The sequence below is a fragment of the Eulemur rufifrons genome, chromosome 14 (genome assembly GCF_041146395.1).
Source record: "Eulemur rufifrons isolate Redbay chromosome 14, OSU_ERuf_1, whole genome shotgun sequence".
NCBI lineage: Eukaryota > Metazoa > Chordata > Mammalia > Primates > Lemuridae > Eulemur > Eulemur rufifrons.
Genome location: NC_090996.1, coordinates 12,989,808 through 13,010,355, shown reverse-complemented (window position 1 = coordinate 13,010,355; position 20,548 = coordinate 12,989,808). Strand labels below are relative to the sequence as shown.

The 20,548-nt window shown below is 40.8% G+C and overlaps 1 protein-coding gene across 4 annotated transcripts; it reads left to right on the top strand.

Moving 5' to 3' along the window:
* Positions 1–1,739: 1,739 nt before the first annotated feature.
* ZNF12 (zinc finger protein 12) lies at positions 1,740–17,947 on the top strand. 4 transcript variants are annotated; one of them, XM_069486590.1, is made up of 6 exons: positions 1,957–2,009; positions 3,147–3,211; positions 11,489–11,615; positions 11,896–11,991; positions 15,852–15,956; positions 16,071–17,947. In XM_069486590.1, the coding sequence occupies exons 2-6, from the start codon at positions 3,197–3,199 to the stop codon at positions 17,708–17,710; spliced, it is 1,983 nt and encodes a 660-aa protein (XP_069342691.1). In that variant the 5' UTR covers positions 1,957–2,009; positions 3,147–3,196; the 3' UTR covers positions 17,711–17,947. The 4 variants fall into 4 exon arrangements, with proteins under 4 accessions (XP_069342689.1, XP_069342691.1, XP_069342688.1 ...); XM_069486588.1 differs by lacking the exon at positions 1,957–2,009 and adding an exon at positions 1,740–1,799 and having other exon boundaries at positions 15,852–17,947; XM_069486587.1 differs by having other exon boundaries at positions 15,852–17,947.
* Positions 17,948–20,548: the final 2,601 nt, after the last annotated feature.

The window sequence follows — 20,548 nt, the reverse complement described above, 5'->3', positions numbered from 1 at the left end:
TGGAGACGGTTTGGCCGGCTCAGCTTTGTGATTCCAGCGGGGGGTCTCGGTGAAGCCCTCAAAACCGTTAAAACAGAAGAGCAAGATTATGACTGCCACGCAGATAGAAAAATGAGCACATGCTAAAGATTTTATTTAACTCAAGAGGCCCTGGCAGATATTATAACCAATTCCAAAGAGAATCTGAAGAACAGACATATTTACAGATCAGGAATATTGGAATTATTAAGTAAATGGAGAAATGGAGTCAAACTAGATTTTCTCTGGAGTTTGGGGGCGGGGGGTTGTAGTCAACCAACTTCCGCCAGGCAGGACGTAATTTGCGTCTGTTAACCACAATTTTCAAAAAGGTGTAAAATAGCTCAAAGATTATGAACAGGGCTGGAATCAAATAACGGGGTCTTCCAAACAATGCTTAATTTTCCATTGAAACACAAAATTCTTTTTCTACACACTTTATCCTCTTCAGGAGGTAAAGTTATGCACAATTTTCTTCTTTCAATTCTGTGTGTAGTTTCTGATCTACAGTTATGAATTTGAAGTGGTTTGGAAAAGCTAAATTTCTTTTCTCCTTGTTGGGAGTAGGAGGGTATTTTGTTCCCGGCTAATACTCTATTTTATCGGTGGGCTCTATGTCCTGATATTTTAGTTAAATGATGTCTCATTTGTGATCATAAGCAAACGTGATATGATGCACCCCTTTCCTTTATTTATTATAGTTGTGCGTGGACACTGATTCTCTTATTTTTTAAACTTTGTTTTATTCATTGATTGATTGAGACAGGGTCTCGCTCTGTCGCCCAGGCTGGAGTGCAGTGGCACAAGCACAAGCTCACTGCAGCTCCAAACTTGGCCTCCCCCGATCCTCCCGCCTCGGCTGCCCCAAGGGCCGGATTACCAGCGTTAACACATTAACTGCCATGTGAGTTGTATTTAACTCACGCTAGTATTGAGCCTGGGGCCTCGTGAAGCAAAACCCTGCAGTTGGTTTATGAAAATCTTACTTCTTGATGTTCCTCCTATGGTTGCAATTAATATTGACAATTCTAAAAACGTGGGTTGGGTTGTATGTAACACGCACACAGAAAACAATAAAAAATAACAAATTAGAAAGGATCGTTTTGTTTTAATAAAACACCGTGGCCCCAGGGGAAAAATTTTTTTTTCTAGTGTGGCAGTCAATGTGTTTACCACCGCGCCCGGCCTAGACGGTCCCTTAAAGACGTAGCCTTAGAATAAGCAGAAATTTGAGGTTGGGGCTGGGGAAGCCAGTCTTCACAGCACAGAGACTCTCAGATCTACACGACGCAGGGACTTTTACGACGTTCCCTAAACCTGGTGGCGCATAGATTCATGGGAAATAGAGTCCTGTCACCTGTCTTGGGGTCGGTAGCGGCCCCAGGAGGCGACCTCCGGGGCTCTCCTGCGCATGTGCAGCTGTCCTTCTGTGTGCGTGTTCACGCGTGCGCACTGCCGCCGCTCTGCCCTCGCTTCCGGTGCGTCCTCAGGTCGTGGATCAACGTCGTTGCCAGGTTTTGGCCTCTGGTGGGCGAGATCGTGGACCGTGCCCGGCTGAACGCCGACCGGTGGGGCCGACACGCAGGCGGACGGGAGGCTCTGTGGCCCCGGGTTCGCGCGGCCTCGGCGGAGGCTCGAGCGGGGACCCTCGAGTGCGAGCCCCGGGCTCGCGGTGCTGGGGTTCGAGGGGCCGGGCGGGCAGTGACGGCGACGAAGGGGCGGCGGGACCCAGGACCGGCCCATCTGCGTCCTCTGAGGTGTGGCCGCAGCTCTGCGGGACGGTGAGTCCCCGAGGAGGCAGATTTAGGGCCCGGGAGGGACGCTCCGCCCGAATTTGTCCCGTAGGCCCAGATCCGGCTCCTCGGGAACAGAACGGCCTTGGTGAAGTGGAAAGGAGGTGACCTCGGGAGCAGAAGAGCGCCCGCGAGAACAGCCCCCCTGCCCCGACCTGTCGGGAACCGTGGGGCAGAGGCCGCGGAGCCGCAGGAGGGGTAGGTCGTGGCTTTGAGCAAGGCTTGGGTGAAGTCATAGCGTGCCGAGGACATTAATTTGTGGGGCAGGGGAGGGTTTTGATGGCTTCCAGGAGAGAGGGGTGGTTGGGTTTGAGGGCGGGGGCAGGCTACACTGGAGTAGGCTCGCCATGGGAAGATCTGTGAGGACAGGGTTTACTGGGAGAGGGGCGTGTCACCTGCCTCAGCTGGGAACTTTTTTCCTCCGCTCTTTCCTCTTCTCACCGCTCCAGATGGCGAACGAGTGTGTTACTAAATGTCCATCAGCACCTAGTTCTCTAATCTGTGCCTGCTGATTCCACCTCAGGTCTGCCCCTGTAGAAACAAGACATTTCAGTGCAGGAAGTCTGCAAGGATTCTCTCTTGCTGCCTCAGTTGCTAGAGGAAGACATTGGGCCTTAGCAGATGAGTGACTTGTCCAAGGTCACCAGGTTTGTTGGTAGGATGGCTAATAGTAGAACTCAGGAGTCATCTTTCAGGCCAGTGTTCTGTCCACTGTATCTTAGTTAAATCAGAGTTAAGTTTTTAATAAAATGTCCTTTTGAGCAGCCAGCACTCAAAATTTGTACAAATAAAGACTCAACCGTACTGACTGCATGTCCTTATTCAGAGCATTCTGTCCATTTTATTTTTATTTTTAAGGCAAGCACGAAAATGAGGTTTATTGAGGAGAGAAAGATAGGATTATAGAGCAAGAGCCAGATACAGGTTTACAGAGCATGATACATACACCACAGATGATGACCAGACCCATTGTTGCAGCAAAGGGAGAACAAAAGGAAGGGGCCAAAATAAGGTGATTTTCTGATCTTAAGTAGTTAAAAGACTTAGAAAATAGATGAGTGTTACAGAATTTATTGTACATTTAATGGTGGCAGATTATTTTACCAGGATCCAGTTGTCATTCGCTGTGAGAATTGCGCCCAGTTACCTGGTAACCAGTGTGAGCTACAAATGTGTACCTCCTGGTCATTTTCCAGTCCCTACTCAGGGCTTAAAGTGACAGTCTCCTACAGGGTGTCCTTCACGGACCTTTCTGTGTAGGTTTTTATGCGGGAGATTCCTGCCTTGGCAGGCCAGATCACCCATAACTTCATTGCTTGTGTTTTCCTTCCCCAGATCTGCCTCTGCTTTCACAGCCCTCCACATTTTTCCAAGAGCAGCAGAAAATGAATAAATCTCTGGTGAGCTTTTCTGTTCATGTATTTATTCCCTTCTTTGACTTACAATACACCTTAGGAAATGAATAACGGTTCAAATTTTAAAATGCAAAAGTAGAAATAGATAAGGTATGGTCAGACAGAACAGAGTAGCCAGCACCAGCATATTTGTCGTGTTCATGTGTGTAGATAGCATGATCTTTAAAGAGTTCTTAAAGCCAGAGTACTAGTGTGTCTCACATTCTTGGGATTCATCACAAAAAATGATAAATTCCATCTGTTACTTGACTTACATTGACCATAAGCAGAAACAGTTTTGTTTTTTCATGGATTTTAAAGATTTCTTTGATGTAACCATGAATAGCCTTCCTAAATGATAGCCCTTAACCCACTGCCATCCCCGTCTTTCTTGTTCTTCATGTAACCAGGGAGCATCCTGCCCACAGAGGACTTAATGCATATGACATCTCTGGTTGACTCAAATATTGTTGTCCCACAGATACATTGTTTTTACTGCTTGACCTAGGGATAAAACATGGATCATCTGCAGGAATGGCCCCCTTACTCTTAAGTTAGTGTTGGTAAATATTTCTCTCTGTTAGTCTACCTGGGTTGCACAGCAGACAGAGCAGTGATAAATCTCTGGCAAAGAAGCCCTTATCTCCCATTCCCATTTTCTCGTGTAGCCCACAGCCTTGGTTCTGTCCCTGCCGTTCCCCTGACCTTGTTCTGGTAGAGGTTGCGGGTGATCAGTTAGACATTGCCAGTCCTCGCTGTAGACCAGAGTCTCCTGTCAGTTTCCATGACATCTCCGTCCTTGTCCTCTTCCTGAATATGATGATTTCTCTGCTTTCTTCACCTGTTGTTTTCCACTCTAGGCTCATGACTCTTCTTATAGCTCTTTGAGCTCATCCTCCTATGCTTCTAACCACCAGCTCTGTGTTGGTTCTTGCACATGGAGCCATAGGTGCCTCTGTCCAGCCACCTGCTCAGCATTTCTATGGAATGTGTCCAGAGGACACCTCACAGATGCAGTAGATCCAAAAATGATTATTTGCAACCCCCACCTGTGCCTTCTCCTCTTATTCCTATTGGTTCATTCATTGTTCTATCATCTAGCCTGTAATGCTATCCAGAAAAATGAGATTCTTTCTAAACTCCTTGGCTATTCTCTTTTACCACATGAGATTGTTCGAGTTTGTTAATGTTATGTTCTAAATGGCTTTATCCTGTCCTCTGGTCCCATCCCTGCGACCGTTAAAATAGCTTATTTTTTTCATCTCTGGACTATTGCAGAGACTTCCTTTCTTTGCTGCTGCTTTGGTCCACTAGCTCAAGTATATTTTCTACATTGAATATTTCTCCTAAAGCTAAAGTGTTAATGGTATCATGCTGCATCCATGTGGAAAGCACTTGAGAAGCTCTCCGAGTAGCTGGGAAAATGAGGTTGGCTTTAACTGGGATGGAGAAGATTGTGGGAAAAGCAGGTTTGAGAAAAGGCCAGAATGAGGTCTTAGGTGTTTTAAATTTGGGCTGTTTGGTATGAGGTGAGGTGGCAACATCAGGAAGGCAAATGTATGTATGTTGGCTGGGGGCAGGGGAGCCAGGAGATGAGTCCAGGTGGGAATTGGCACTGGAAGTTGGGCAGGGGGTGAGCCCGGGCTCTCCCACACGCCCTCTCATACAGAAGGAGGAACTGGGAAGGGGCTGCTGATCAGGCAAGAGCGAGAACCAGGGGCCTGCAATTCCGGAAGCCAGGGGAAGGAGAAACTTCCGGGAGCGGGTCATCAGCTATGTCAGTACTGTTAATAGTCCAGCCAAATGAGGACTGAGAAATAGCCATGGGATTTAGCCCTGGGGAGGTCATGCAACTCCCAGAGGACTTGTTGGGCTGGATCTGCAGGGTAAATCCTGATTGGAGAGGTTTAGCAGAGAGTGGTAGAAGGATTGGATTAGGTGTATTCCTAACTTTTTTCAGAAATTTTGCCCTGAAGGGGAAAAGTTGGACAGTGGCTGGAGTAGGGGTTGAAGCCAAGAAAGGATTTTTTTGTTTTAATAGGAGAAATAACAATGCATGATCCAGTGGAGAATGAAACATAGTTGATGCGTGTGGGAGAGGGGAGCATGGCTGGAGGTTCGTAGAGTCAGAGAGAGGGGCAGGGATGGGGACCGGGGTTGGAGGGGTCTCAGGAGGTGGTTCAAGACGAGTAGACATGTGGCATTCCTTCTGCTCACATCTCTTTTCTCAGGGTAATAGCTCATCAGCTGAGAGTGAGGCTGAGGTTGGGGGTTTAGGGAGAGAGCAGGTTCATCCTGACCACCTGCACACATCGCTTAGCTGGCTGGGAGGATTATACTTTTGTCTGAAATTCCATCTTATTTGTTACAATGTGTATGTAATTTACTACTCTTGGGATTTTTTGTAATGACATTGGTGCTTCTCAGTCCAAAGTAACTGGAACATCGGTTCTACCTGTGCCGTCTTTTTCTGTTCTGGTACTTGAAGGATCCCGAAAGGAAGCTTCCTCCTTGCTTGGCTCTTTGCTTTGGTGACCCTTCCCATCATAAGTATTTTGTCTTTTTTTCATAGACATTAACATCATACCTCTTCAGGTTTGGGGACATGATTTTAAGAGGCCCTTCTTTCCCTCGAGTTTGTGTTCTCCTTGGAGGAGGTAATTCATAGACATGTTTACAGGAGACAGTGGGAATCTTTATGGTCAGTACATGGGAAACTTTGAAGTGATGACTGTAAATGTATTGTAAAGCATTGTGACTCAGTCACCCAGTGGAGGGAAAGGTGTGGTCAAATGAGGTGGGGTTTCCACAGCCCTGGAGTAATTAGGGTTCGTTGCAAAGGCTGGTAAAGGCACCTGAGAAAGGCTCCTGAAGGGCCAGTAAGAACTTCTGCTTCTTTAGGGTTTGGGCTTCCTGTTGAGGGACAGCGAGGAACATGAATGGAGATAAATACTGAGATTGACCCAGGAGTCGCCACTGCTCTAGTGATGTTTGGTTTTACACTGCAGAGAATTTGAAACCACCTAATTGGGAAAGCAAGTCATCTGATAAAAAGATACAAGTGGAGACTGACAATGTGAAATGCAGTAGGGGTTTGGAGGGCAGCAAGTCAAGGGCACACAGGGGTTTCTTGCTGAGCCAGAAAGGGAATGTGACTCAGGGTGCTTCGGCTGCTCCCGGGCCCCCTGCATGCCCACAGGCTTGGGCTTTTCCTTAACCTCATGAGTGAGGTTGAGGTTTGAGTATATTTTTACATATTTAGGAGCTGTTTATTTTTTTTTTTTACTATCAATAGACTTATTTTTTAAGGCAGTTTTTGGTTTATAGAAAAATTGAGCAGATGGCACAGAGTTCCCACATACCTCTCCCCTCTCAGTTCCCCCTGTTGATAACGTCTTGCATCAGTGGTATGTACGGTTGTTCCACTTGAACCAATATTGATGCATTATTATTACCTAAAATCCATCGTTTACATTAGGGTTCACTCTTTGTGTTTTACAGTTCAAGTTTTGACAAATGGATAATGACACGTATCTACCATTAGTGTGTCATGCAGAATAGTTTCACTGCCCTAAAGACCCTCTGTGCTCCAACCTGCCTTCCCCTTCCCCCAGCTCCTGGCAAGTGCTGATCTTTTCACTGTCTCTACATTTTTGCCTTTTCCAGAGCATCATACACTTGGAACTACCCAGCACGTAGCCTTTTCACACTGGACCATTTCTGTGTTTATGCAAAGTGTCTGTTCACATCCACTGCCAATCTTTCTATCATTGTTTTGTTTTGCTTTTGTTGACTTTTAAGTACTCTTAAATGATCATAAGATTTTCCAGTTTTGGTCATGTTAGTAAACATTTTCTTCCAAGTTAATATGTCTTTTTATTTTATTTTCCAGTATTACCATATAATTCTTTAATATCTTCATTTTGAGAAATCAAATATTTCATATTTTTAAAATTTCTCAAAGTAAGGACTTTGCATGGATAGGCTTCCTAGTTCAAGAGCACCCTCTCCACCTAGTGCTCAAGTGCCCCATCTTGAAAGATAATCTCAGTGTTGGTGAGCAGGAGGAATTTGTTTGGGGTTCTTTTATTTTTGTAGGAGTTTTCATTTTTCCCCTCCTATCTCTGGCATACTGCTTCAGTTGTTTTCCTTGGATTGGCCACATAGGTGGTGTACTAATACTGACTCTTTTGAGTCTTTGCATATCTGAGATGTCTTTTTTTCTGATGTACTAGAGCTGTGGTCCCCAAGCCTGGGCTGTGGCCTGGTACTAGCCTGTTAGAAACCAGGCCATGCATCACCACCTAAGCTCCACCGCCCACCCCCTCTCTCATCTGTGGAAAACTTGTTTTCAGTGAAACCAGTCCCTAGTGCCAGAAAGATTGGGGACCGCTGTACTAGAGGACCCTTGTTGGCTGAGTAGAGGACACTTGGAGTGCAGTCTTTTGGCCTCAGTAGGCTATGGCTGTTGTCTGACTGTTGTTAGTTCCCAGTGATGCATGTGTGATCGCTGATGACTGTAGCATACAGAGCCCCTTTGTTAAAGTCATCTTGCATCTTGCATCTTTTTCATGTTCTATTCCTCTGGGGAATACGCTTTTTCTCTCAAATTTTGCTGATGAAATTCCAGTGCTTAACTTTGAAACTACTATCCTCCCTAACCACTCCTGAAAGGAATCTCAGAAAGGTAAGGAAAACATTCTCCCTTCCCCATAAGATTGGAGAAGCAGGCACTATCTGTATCATAAACCAAGCTCTGATAAAGTAGTAAATTGAGATTTTCACAAAAGTATTCTTGCTCTCAGGTCTGGCTCTGGCTTGTGCGACAACATATAATCCAGATCAGAATTCTATTATTACAAAACTATCTTTAGAATATTGTCTCTACCAAGCGGTCTTTTAAGACACTCATCATAGGTTGTTCCCTTGTCTTATGAAATTAATCTAAAATCCCTAAATATTTGCAGTTCTGATTGGTTGTCTTAACAACTTGGTATCCATTTTCTGAAATCCATTTTCTTAAAGTTACTGCTTATAAAACTTCTTGTTTTAAGGCAGAGAAAAAACAGTGCAATTTTGTTCTTGTCCCTTTGTGCATAAAAGTGAACACCAGCAAGCTACTTAAACCCTTCACCAAATAAAAAATAAGTTTGGCTGGGCATGATGGCTCATGCCTGTAATGTTAGCACTTTGAAAAGCCAAGGCAGGAGGATTGCTTGAGGCCAGGAGTTAGAGACCAGCCTGGACAACATAGCAAGACTCCGTCTCCACGAAAATTTAGAAAAATTAGCCGGCTGTGGTGGCATGTACTTGTAGTCCCAGCTACTTGGGAGGCTAAGGCAGGAGGATCACTTGAGCCAAGGAATTTGAGGCAGCAGTGAACTATGATGATGCCACTGCACTCCAGCCTGGGCAACAGAGCAAGACCCTGTCTCAAAAAAAGAAAAGTTTGGAACATTCATGAGAATGCTGTTTGCAAGCAGCCACAGTGCATATATTTTATGTGTATTCCAAATAACAAAACCTATAATTTTTTTCTTATTGTGTTTTTCCCCATAAGTTGTAAATTTTGTGAAATTACAAATGCAAAATCAGAAGGTTAGAATAAAGTGCAATTTAGCCTGTTGACACATTAAAATTAGACTACTGCTTCATTCTCTGTTCTCTCACTCTCTTGCATTTGGTAATGACTTTTTTTTTTTTTTTTTTTTTTCATGATAAATTATTAAGTGAACAGTGCAAGTTAAAAACAATAGTTTCATATTTTTCCCCACCCCCCCCTTTCCCGAGTCAGCAGGTAATGACTTTTAATATACAACTTACATGATTGTCCTATTTGACTCTTTTGATCCCAAAATAATCTTCCTTCCCTCAGTTAGCATTCCTTATTAAGTAATCATTCATTTGTTTGTTTATTTATTCACAAATATGAGTACTCTACTAGGTACTGGGATACTAAAAAGAATTAAATATTCCTTCTCAGGAAGATTGCTTAGAATCCCTTGGTGGGAAGGATTCAAATAAAGACAAATACATTGTATATAAGATTTATAGAATAGAAGTATGAGTGAAATGGTATGTTTATTTCTAAGTATGTTTTTGGTAAAGATTGTGTCCCTGGGATATTTTCAACCCAAGAGAGATTCTGGTTTAAAATAGAGATTTTATCAGTTCACACTTAAGTCTCGTCATAGATATATATGATGTCATTACTTTTACTGTGTTTTTACTTATAACACACTCTTATTATTTCTTTGCTTTTCTTTCATGAATTTTTCTGAACTGATAACTTTCTACGCATTTCTCCTCTTCTTATGAGTGATGTGAAAGTCCGTTGCCTGTTTTTACTCATTGTACGATGGACTATGCTGACAGATATCAGGTGGACAAACTAAACAGGGACACACACTTGAGGAAGTGAAACCAGTCTTACTTTACTAAGAAATCAACAAGTTGTTATCTCTTAGCAAGGCAGAGCAATGCAGTATGTGAACTTCTGGACTGCCTCCATCCTCATCAGGGAAGCCATAGTCGTGGCCAGTGATGTCTGAATGAAGTGCAGGCAGAGCTTCTAGAAGCCTGACTGTTGCTCTCCGAGGCAGTCTCATCACCTCCTGGGGCAGTTCTGCACGTGGATTCCTCTGGCTGGGGCAGGAACCACTTCTTCCACCACTATGTGTCCCATCAGAGGTTGGATACTCTATGCCCTGATCACCCTCACCCTTACCAGGCCAGCCAGGCCTGTCCCTGGACACCATATCACCTGGAGCTGGGTGAGAACATTGTGGCATCTCAGGGAGTCCTACAGGAGGACCTATCCTATGCTTGTGGATCATTCCACATATAAAACCTAAAATACTTGGTCAACACCAGAAGTTTGTCATCATCACACCGGGCCTCTAAGCATGAAGTGGCCTTTCCTTCACCACCTTCCCCACTGCTCCTACCACCATGTTTTGTTGAAATCATCTAAACCTCTTTGTTTTTAACATACAGATACTGTTTTTTAGTCCTTTCTTGGCAATTACATAGAATTTAGCCACATTACCTTTAGTTGTTTAAACTTAACTTCTATGTCTTATGATTAATTTTCTGTCCTAAGTTGGAAAGTGATAAGATACACAGTAGATAGTTGACAATAACAGTAGATATCATTGATAAGATTGTATTATGTCCACAAAATTATGTTAAGTGCTTTCCACAGATTAGTCTATTTAATATTAGCATTATATTATGTGGTAGGTACCATTATTATCTTTATTTTAGAGGTGATAATACTAAAGGAACAGTAATAATGGCTGATCTGAGTACTTGTGAATGGGACAGTTTATTCAAAAGATACACATTTAAAGACACAGTTTTGACAGTTTCCAGGTAAGCTGTCTGCCCCTCCCCAGGAAGGTGCTTCTCCTCTCCTGGAATGTGCAAAATGGGAAGAAAGATAACTCAGGGTTCCCGGCTAGGAACTGGGGACACCGAAGCCAATCTATTACTGATAATTCATGTGGCAGGCTGTGGTCAGACCTGCTATAGGCGTACTCTTTTAATAAAATATAAAACTGGAATGTATGTTGCCAGGCTTGCTTGTTGTTTTGGTAATTGTGGCCAATATTGCAGATTGGTTCTAGTAGTAGCTACAGGAGGAGCAGGTTTGGACAGGAGCAGTGATTGAATTTCAGGCAAGTTGAGTTTGAAATCTGAGACATATGTGTCTGGAGTTCAGGAGAGTGGCGTAGGGTGGTGATATAGGTTTGGAAAATGTTGGTATATGAATGGTAGTTATTAATAAATTAGTCATGAAGCCAGGTGGGCTCACCATCAAAGTGATGAGTACAGAGAGCAAAGAGAAAAAGATCAAAGACTGAGCCCTGGGGCCCTCCAAATTCAGGATGACTTGGAGCACAGGAGGAGCCAACAAAGGACATTGAGAAGGAGTGGCCAGGGAGATAGGAGAACCAACATTGTTGATGTTCTGGAAGCAAAATGAAGAGTGTTTGAAGGAGTATATGAGTATATCCTGAGATTCCATGAGTGTTCCTCAGGCCTGTACTCCTAAGGAGCCAGGATTGTACCTGATTTACAGTGCGAGCCTAGCATTTTTTAAAAATGTCTATGGAATGAACCCCATAGCATTGCATTTCTAATATGTTTGATTTCTCTACAATTTGTAACATAACGTAAGGTATACAATGTTCATGGTTAACTTTACCAGGGAGCTTGTTAAGATCTTGTCCCCATGTGCCTTTTCCACATTACCCACTTCCAATCATGGTGCCATTACAGGGACCAGTGTCATTCAAGGATGTGGCTGTGGACTTCACCCAGGAGGAGTGGCAGCAGCTGGACCCTGAGCAGAAGATAACATACAGGAATGTGATGTTGGAGAACTACAGCAATCTAGTTTCTGTGGGTGAGGATAGCTTGCTTTCTTGGTTGCTAATATATATGGGATTCTCTCAAATTTAATGACTTTAACTTCGAATTTGATGGGACAAATGTGAGTAATCTGATTTGGGCACCAGGCAGAGAGCATTTCAGTCTTGACCACCTCCCTAGTGAAAGGTTCTGATTTTGATAAAGCACAAATGGCACTTTTGTTGTACAGCTCGTACAGAGGCCCTTTCCTCATATGACAGAGACCCTGAAGCCAAGCAGCTAGGCTCAAGTTCTCTTTCATTTCTCATTAACAGGGTATCACATTATCAAACCGGATGTTATCATCAAGTTGGAGCAAGGAGAAGAGCCATGGATAGTAGAAGGAGAATTCCTACTTCAGAGCTATCCAGGTGTGTTAGTGAAGGCAGTGAGGAGATTGGTAACTTGGTAGTGTTTTTTTCCAGAAATTTTTTAATGGTCCCAAACCTTTAGAGTTGACTAAAGATAGTTACTTCTATGCTCTAGGCACCTGAAACTCACTCCAAAAGACTTCTTTCTTGCCCATAAAAACTTTATTTATAGAGCTTTGTCATGCTTACCACTACCCAGAATGAAAATCCAGTTACTTCCTTTTTCCTCTTAAACCTTGGGTCTTTGTTTGCTCTTCTAGCATTTTCAGTAACTGTTATAGATTTCTTTTGTTTTTAGGCATTCATAAGTCTGCTATTAAAAAATAACTTATGTGACTCTTATGTTCTTATTTATAACCTTCTGGACCTTTTCATCTTTATTGTGAAATGCCTCAGACTTGTTTCTATTCCCAGTTCCACTTTTTACTTCTCTTTTTTTGAGCTCAGATTCCAAAATCCCCATCCCATGCCTAAGCTGATAGGTTGTGTCACTCGTTGTGATGTGTACCTGTGCTTTATTTGACAGTGCTGGCCATTCCTTAGATCCCAGCCCTCCTTAAGTTTGGAGATGACAGTGACTGGGTCTGCCTCTTTAACCAAGTGCTCGATTTCATCTTGTCTCTTATTTGCTATTCTATTCCCAGTGCTTTGAATGATGTCATTTCATAGAAGGTGCTTCATAAGTATTGTATACATAAGCGAAGTCTGGTTTATTTATCCGTCCACCTCTAGACATGTCTCCAAAGGATCTGCTTCTGCCTGCTGTAACTTCCTTGTTTCCTGAGTTCCTCAAATGGCTCCTCCAGTCTCCAGTCTGTAGGATTTTGTTTGTGTTTATGCTGCTCACACCGTGTGTGATGCCTCTAGCACCATTACACAGCCTGGGCTCCAGTCTGGTATTTTTGTGATAGCGCAATTGTGCTCTGCTCTCGTTCTCATCATGTCTGAATACTGATCATTAACTCTTCCAGATTATATTAATAATTACTAATCACCTTTCCCACCTCCCTTTGTTTACTAAATTATACCTCTTCTTTTCCTATAGTGGCCCCTATAAATACACTAATTATGTCCACTTCTTATCAGGTATTACTGATTTCTCCAGGATTATTGGCTTTTGTCCAGTGTGAAATATCTTAATTTATCCTCTGTATATCCTCAAGTTTCCTTTGACTTGATCTAACAGGAAGTATATTCCATTAAGCCTGGATTGCTATGAATCCTAATTGGATTTGCACAATGTCTTCATCTGAAGTTCCCAAGTGATCTTATCACTAGCCTCACAAGATAAGCCTATAACTATTCACGGTTAAGTCCTAAAGAGAACTTCAGTTCCTCATCCTTTAAGGATCACCACAATATTAGCCATGTATTGCCTGAAAAAAGTAATTTTCTGTTGTTTCCTGGAACTCTAACTATTAAACTCCGTTTGGTTCACACTCCAAACATCTTCTCTTCATGAGATTATTGTGCTTACAGGTTCACATTTCATTAGGGTATGCTTTCTTTCCCCAGATAATGCATTCTTTCAACCCCTATTTCCTTCCTAACTCTTAACATTACTCTAGTCTCTTCTACTTCAGTTCCACTTGGCAGTGATTCCATAAAGAAGTTAATCTGATCAAGTAATCTGTTATTTGATAGTATATATATTTGCTTGATCTTTTTTGCTCCCTTGGATTATAATCCTATAAAGAAAAGGGCATGTTCCCCTCCCTCAACGTAGTATGTAACGTAAGGTAGGTATGTATTTCTTTGATTATCTGAGGAGCCAGGTAGGTGAACAGACTTTCTTGTCCATTCAGAAATAATTTATAGGCATTTATTTCTAAATCTGCATGCCTGGGTCACAGACCCATATATTTTGCAAATACTATAAAAATACCCATATGATTAACTTCCCTGACTTCTTTTCTGGGGTTCAAAGGAAATACTTCCTAGGAGATAGGTTTTGGTTAAGAAAAGAGAACAGAGTTGCATGAAGTAATTTAAAACTCAGTGTTTTACGTGGAGGGCTGATGTTCCAATGTAAGACTGAATCACTTTGTGCTCAAATGATTGTATGGACAGTAATTATTTTCAACTTCAAGGGGAAATGGAGTTAATTGAGGTGAGAAAGGATTTGAGAAGTATTTTTTTAAGGATGGAAACTCCCTTTAAAAGTAGATTTTGAGTAGATGAAGGCAAGAAGTCAGGCAAACTGAGTGAAACAGTAAGAAGCAGAGACTTGTGGTTGAAATGCGCTGGGTGTCAGTTGGGCACCACAGCAATCTTAGCACAAGGTGGTGGTGCCTTAGATTGTGACTATCTCTCCCAACTAGATAGGATATGGTAAGGTATAGAGTGTTGACCCATTTCCTCCAAAACAAATCCCTACTTGGTTGTCTCTTATGACCTTTCTTGTCCAACAAATAGCTTGGTTTTTCTGGAACAGAATATTTTTGGTAGACAATGGTCATCCTAACTTGGAATCATATTGTAAATCTAGGTGGTGAAAAGTATTGTTTATTAGATTCTTTTTTCCATTTTATCTGTTGATAATTTGGGAGCAGATTCAGGGAAATTGTAGGTTTTGGAGGATAAGGTTGACATGATTTCACTTAATGTGGATGATAGCAAGTATGATAGGTTTACCCACAAATTACTAAGATAACTAAAACTAAAAGTCACTATTTTAGGAGCAGATTGGGGAATCTGATTCTTAAGGTTTGTACACTCACTCAGGAGTGAGGAAGCCCTCACATTCAGAGATAAGTGACAGCAGTATGTCAGGGACAGGACTGGCTTAAAGAAATTGTCAGGAGATTGAAAATTGGAAAAATACTTGCTAAACTTATTGAGCATGTGTTTTGTGCCAAATGCTGTTCTGAGCAGTTTATATTTATTAACTCCTGTAATCTCATAACAAATGTGTAAGGTAGATGCCATTGTCTCCATGTTACAAGTGGAGAATACTGACTACAGAAAACTATTAAGTAACTTGCCTACAGTCACCTCACCAGAGTTCATGCTACATTGTCCAAATAGGAACAAACAATTTCATGGTCAGAATGAGTTTTATATTAAATCATAGCTTCATTAGAATATTTAAGAAATCTACAACTTTTGAAAGGATGACATGTTCTATGGACTATTTTATATTTCCTGTTGGACACATATAGACTTTCCTTCCAAATGAAACAGAATTATAGGGTTAAAGTCTTGGTTATAGGACTCTTCCTTTAACATGAGGAAATTTAGTTTATTCTACTGTTTGGAATAGGGAGAAAAGCAAAACAGTTTAGAAGTATGTAAACTAGTGAAAATGCTACCACAAAAATCTCAGCGTAAGGTGATAGTGCCTTAGATTATAATCTGTCTCTCCTTACTTGACATGAAATGATATGGTATGAAGTGCTGATCCACCTCCTCCAAAACAAATCCCTACTTGAATGTATCTTATGACCCTCCTTGTCCAACAGCACTGCCCGTCACCATATTGATATCTGTCTTGTTAACTGTTCATCTAACTTTGTTTGTCTGCTGATCATTGCTCTGTGTTTACATTTTATCTTCTGTACCTGTTTTTGAAGAAAATATAAAGTAGTAGAGATCAAAGGTGCTTGCATTTTTGTCAGTTTACTTCACCCTATCCCACACCTGGAGGTAGTAAGGAGGGGTGTGTGTGTGTGTGTGTGTGAGAGAGAGAGAGATTCTAAACGAAAAGAATAAAAGGGAAAAGTGCACTTGAAAATATTTTCATCTGTCCATGAAGCTAGCAGCTTCCCCCAATGAGATGCTTGTATACATGTCTCATAAGTCTCATTCCACATCTTATATTGGAAGATGTACAAAAGTTGGTTAATTTTGTCTGTTTTTAGATGAAGCCTGGCAAACTGATGACTTAATAGAGAAAGTCCAGGAAGATGAAGATAAACATTCGAGGCAAACTGTGTTCATCAGTGAGACCCTGATTGAAGAGAGAGGTAATGTTCCTGGTAAAATTTTTAATGTAGAAACGAACCCTGTTCCTTCAAGAAAAATAGCCTATAAAAATAGCCTATGTGACTCATGTGAAAAGAGTTTAACGTCTATTTCAGAATATATTAGTAGTGATGGAAGCTATGCAAGAATGAAACCTGATGAATGTAGTGGATGTGGGAAGTCACTCCTCCATATTAAGCTTGAGAAAATTCATCCAGGAGATAAATCTTATGAGTTTAATCAAAAGGGGGAACCTTATACTCTAAATGAAGAAAGTATTTATCAGAAAATTCATATTTTGGAGAAACCTTTTGAATATATTGAATGCCAGAAAGCCTTCCAAAAGGACCCAGTTTTTGTTAATCACATGGAAGAGAAGCCCTATAAGTGGAACGAATCTGAAATAGCCTTTCTTCAAATGTCAAATCTCAGTGTACATCAGAGATCTGACATGGAAATGAAGCCCTATGAATGCAGTCAATGTGGGAAATCCTTCTGCAAAAAGTCAAAATTTATTATACATCAGAGGACTCACACAGGAGAGAAACCTTATGAATGTAATCAGTGTGGGAAATCTTTCTGCCAGAAGGGAACCCTCACTGTACATCAGAGAACACACACAGGGGAGAAGCCCTATGAATGTAACGAATGTGGGAAAAACTTTTACCAGAAGTTACACCTCATTCAACATCAGAGAACTCACTCAGGAGAGAAGCCCTATGAATGTAGTTACTGTGGAAAATCCTTTTGCCAGAAGACACACCTCACACAACATCAGAGAACACATTCAGGAGAGAGACCCTATGTTTGTCATGACTGTGGGAAAACCTTCTCCCAGAAGTCAGCACTTAATGACCATCAGAAAATTCACACAGGCGTGAAACTCTATAAGTGTAGTGAATGTGGGAAGTGCTTCTGCCGCAAGTCTACTCTCACTACCCACTTGAGGACACACACAGGAGAGAAACCGTATGAATGTAATGAATGTGGTAAATTCTTTTCTCGGTTATCATATCTCACTGTACATTATAGAACTCATTCAGGAGAGAAACCGTATGAATGTAATGAATGTGGGAAAACCTTCTACCTGAATTCAGCCCTCATGAGACATCAGAGAGTACACACAGGAGAGAAACCTTACGAATGTAATGAATGTGGAAAATTATTCTCCCAGTTGTCATACCTCACTATACATCATAGAACTCATTCAGGAGTGAAGCCCTATGAATGTAGTGAATGCGGAAAAACCTTCTACCAGAACTCAGCCCTTTGTAGACATCGGAGAATACATAAAGGGGAGAAGCCCTATGAATGTTATATATGTGGAAAGTTCTTCTCTCAGATGTCGTACCTCACTATACATCATAGAATTCATTCAGGAGAGAAACCCTATGAATGTAGTGAATGTGGAAAAACCTTCTGCCAGAATTCAGCCCTTAATAGACATCAGAGAACACACACAGGAGAGAAAGCCTATGAATGTTATGAATGTGGGAAATGTTTCTCTCAAATGTCATATCTCACTATACATCATCGAATTCATTCAGGAGAGAAACCCTTTGAATGTAATGAATGTGGAAAAGCCTTCTCTCGGATGTCATACCTCACTGTACACTACAGAACTCATTCAGGAGAGAAACCCTATGAATGTACTGAATGTGGGAAAAAATTCTACCACAAATCAGCATTCAATAGCCATCAGAGAATTCACAGGAGAGGGAATGTGAACATTGTAGATGTGGGAAGGCTTCTCTGAAGTCAGACCTCATTTTATGTGAGAGAACTCTTTCAATATAATGAATAAGAAACTCCTACCTGAAGTCAAACACATTGTACAACAGAGTGCTCACTCAGGTGAGTGTGGACAAGCCCGTGTGTTAGTCATATAATCTGAAAACTCATAGTAGAGACCATGATTATTACAAGACCATATGATTCATTAGATCCCAGACAATACAAGAGTAAAAGTTTATAAATATTTAGAATGTGTATACATTTCACCATGGATTAAAACTTTTTTACATATCAGGGAATCTATCAATTTAGGGAATATGGAAAACATAGTCCTTTAGAAATTGTTAGTAGTAAAAGATATGTTTCTGAAGCTATAGCAAACTTTTTGTTTAAAAAGATACCCAGAACGTAAAGGTATCTGCTGTGAATAAACATACTCCTTGTGTAAATAGAAGCTGTAAAATCGTCAAGATAGCTAATCAAGTCAGTAACATTAAACTCACATATAAACAGTTCCCAAAGAACATAGGACTTATGTTTTGGGGGGGCTTTTTTGGTTTGTTTTTAGTATGTTACATTACAGAAATTGTATGATCAGTTTGAATCATGTTTGAAAAAGCATTGTATCCTTATTAGAGTAATTTGTAATACATAGGGTAAGATTATCCATCCTAAATAGCACCACCATGTTAATATCCTAACATACATTGTCCTTGAAATAATATTTGATAGATATAAAATACACTTGCATTCTTCTCTGGGATTTATAAATGCATTTGATCGTTGCTAATTATCTTCCATAAAGAACCAATAAACTGTTTCCATTTGTGTCTGAGTCAGCAAAAGAGATAGAGATCTATGTATAAAATAGATAGAAAACCTTGCTTAGGTAATTTTAAATTGTTAATGCCAGAAGTCTCCAGGAGTGAGAAACTGCTGTAGTCCTCATTCACGCTATACAATTTAAAGATGTACTTAAAATATTCTCATTTAATCTATTGTTTTTCATCTATTTTTCATTTGGATGCTTACATAAGTATAAGTGTACAAGACTATAAATGCTGTGTAACATAGGATTTAATTGTATTTTTATTTTATATGATAGTGTTTTTAAGCCTTGTGCTCTGCTCTTTCCCATTACTGAATGAATTAATAGAACACATTAATAAGGGTTTGTGGCAGACATTGCTGAGTGACTCCACTAGTCACTCCCTTCTTATTTGCTGGCAGAGTTTGGGTATCTACTTCTCAAAGGTTGGGAGATTAATCCTGACTAATTTCAGTCAGTGACAGTCCCTTTCTCATTGTCAGCAGTTGGTTTAAAGTGGTCATGGGACTCAATTCTAAACATAAACATAGGAGATATCTGACAGTTATTTCTGGAAAAGGTTTCCTCAAAGGTTCAAGGACTCGAGCAAGGTGAAGTGGAATCTTGGTGAACAGTACCTTGTCTGGATGTTGTGCCTGGTAACTGTCTTTCAGCAATGGATTATAGGTTAATCATGGCCTGAGCAGAAAGATTGAAAGATCTTGGGACCTGGATGATGTCATTGTGCCACTAAACCAACCAGCCTTGTAGCCACTCCACTTTTGGACTATTTTGTGAGAGACTAACCTTATTTTTAAGCCAGTTGATTTAGGATGCTCTGTTACTATTAATAATAACTGAAGACATTCTAATCTAAGTGATACAGAGTTACACTTTTGTAGGAGTTACACAATTCAGAAGTGGACTTTAGGTAAGTCATTTATTTTTAAGGTGTTAATGTAGAGATTATGTTCTGTAAATTCTGACGTAAATAGTTTGAGCATTAGAAATCAACTTGAAACAAATGTGAACTGTCATATCATTGACCGGCGAAATAAACCTTTGGAACCTGACACAATGTCCTGCAGGTATACCTCCTTTTTTCTAGTACGTGGAATAAATTTTGTTTGAGGTAATCTAATTTGTATTACTCATGGATCATTACTGTAATGTCAGTTGACAATGTATGGTGTTGAAGTAACCAATCATTTGTTGGTTTTCAAATGATTAACCTGATGGCCTATATTATTTGGATTATTTACCCCTTTGCCACTGAGCTGAAATGCCATTTTTCATTTATTAAAATCACACATTTTTCCTGTTTTTGTTGCTCAGCACTTTCTCTCCATATTCATCTAGATGTTGTGAGTATGGTACATAACAGGAATTAAAAGTCTGGTAAGTTGTATAGTTTTGTGTAGGAACTATATATTCATAGTATATTTGTTGAAATGGTATGTTTAAAGGTTTCCCACACTGGTATGTCATTATAGCTTGATTACACAATATGTATTTTAAGTAAAATATTTGAAAAGTTTAAATGACTTACCATATTCTTTTTCTCTTACGAAGTGCCTGTATATCAAAGGGTCTGGTGCATATAAATGGCCTAAACTGCCTCTTCAGTAATGTAGTCTATGTGTAACATGTTCGTAGTTTCAAAGATGCCATTGTTTTCATAAATCAAGAGGGATTTTCAAGGCTGAGCAGGAGGAATGCTCTTCCTAGCAGGTAGAGCTGAGATTCCCTAATTTTTTTTTTTTTTTTAATCATTCCAGCATTGGTGAAATGGGTGGTTCAGTTATTGCTTCTGTGGTCTCTCAGGTCGAAATGAAAATACTATTTTAACACAAGAGCCACATTTTGAGACCAAAGATTCATCCTCTTCTTTATTCCATCTCAATATTTCTAGCTATGCTGTCAACTCCTCAAAGAAGGCTGTATAAGTCACATGACTGCAGCCCAAATAATTACCAGCTTGATAGAATGCCTCTAGTTAAACGAAAGTGAAGCACACAAGGAAATGTTTATTAAATCATCTTGCTGTTTTCT

Coding starts and splice junctions, on each gene's coding strand:
- ZNF12 (XM_069486588.1), top strand. Junction 11,616..11,895: donor CAGCAATCTAGTTTCTGTGG/GTGAGGATAGCT, acceptor TCTCATTAACAG/GGTATCACATTATCAAACCG. Junction 11,992..15,851: donor CCTACTTCAGAGCTATCCAG/GTGTGTTAGTGA, acceptor GTCTGTTTTTAG/ATGAAGCCTGGCAAACTGAT.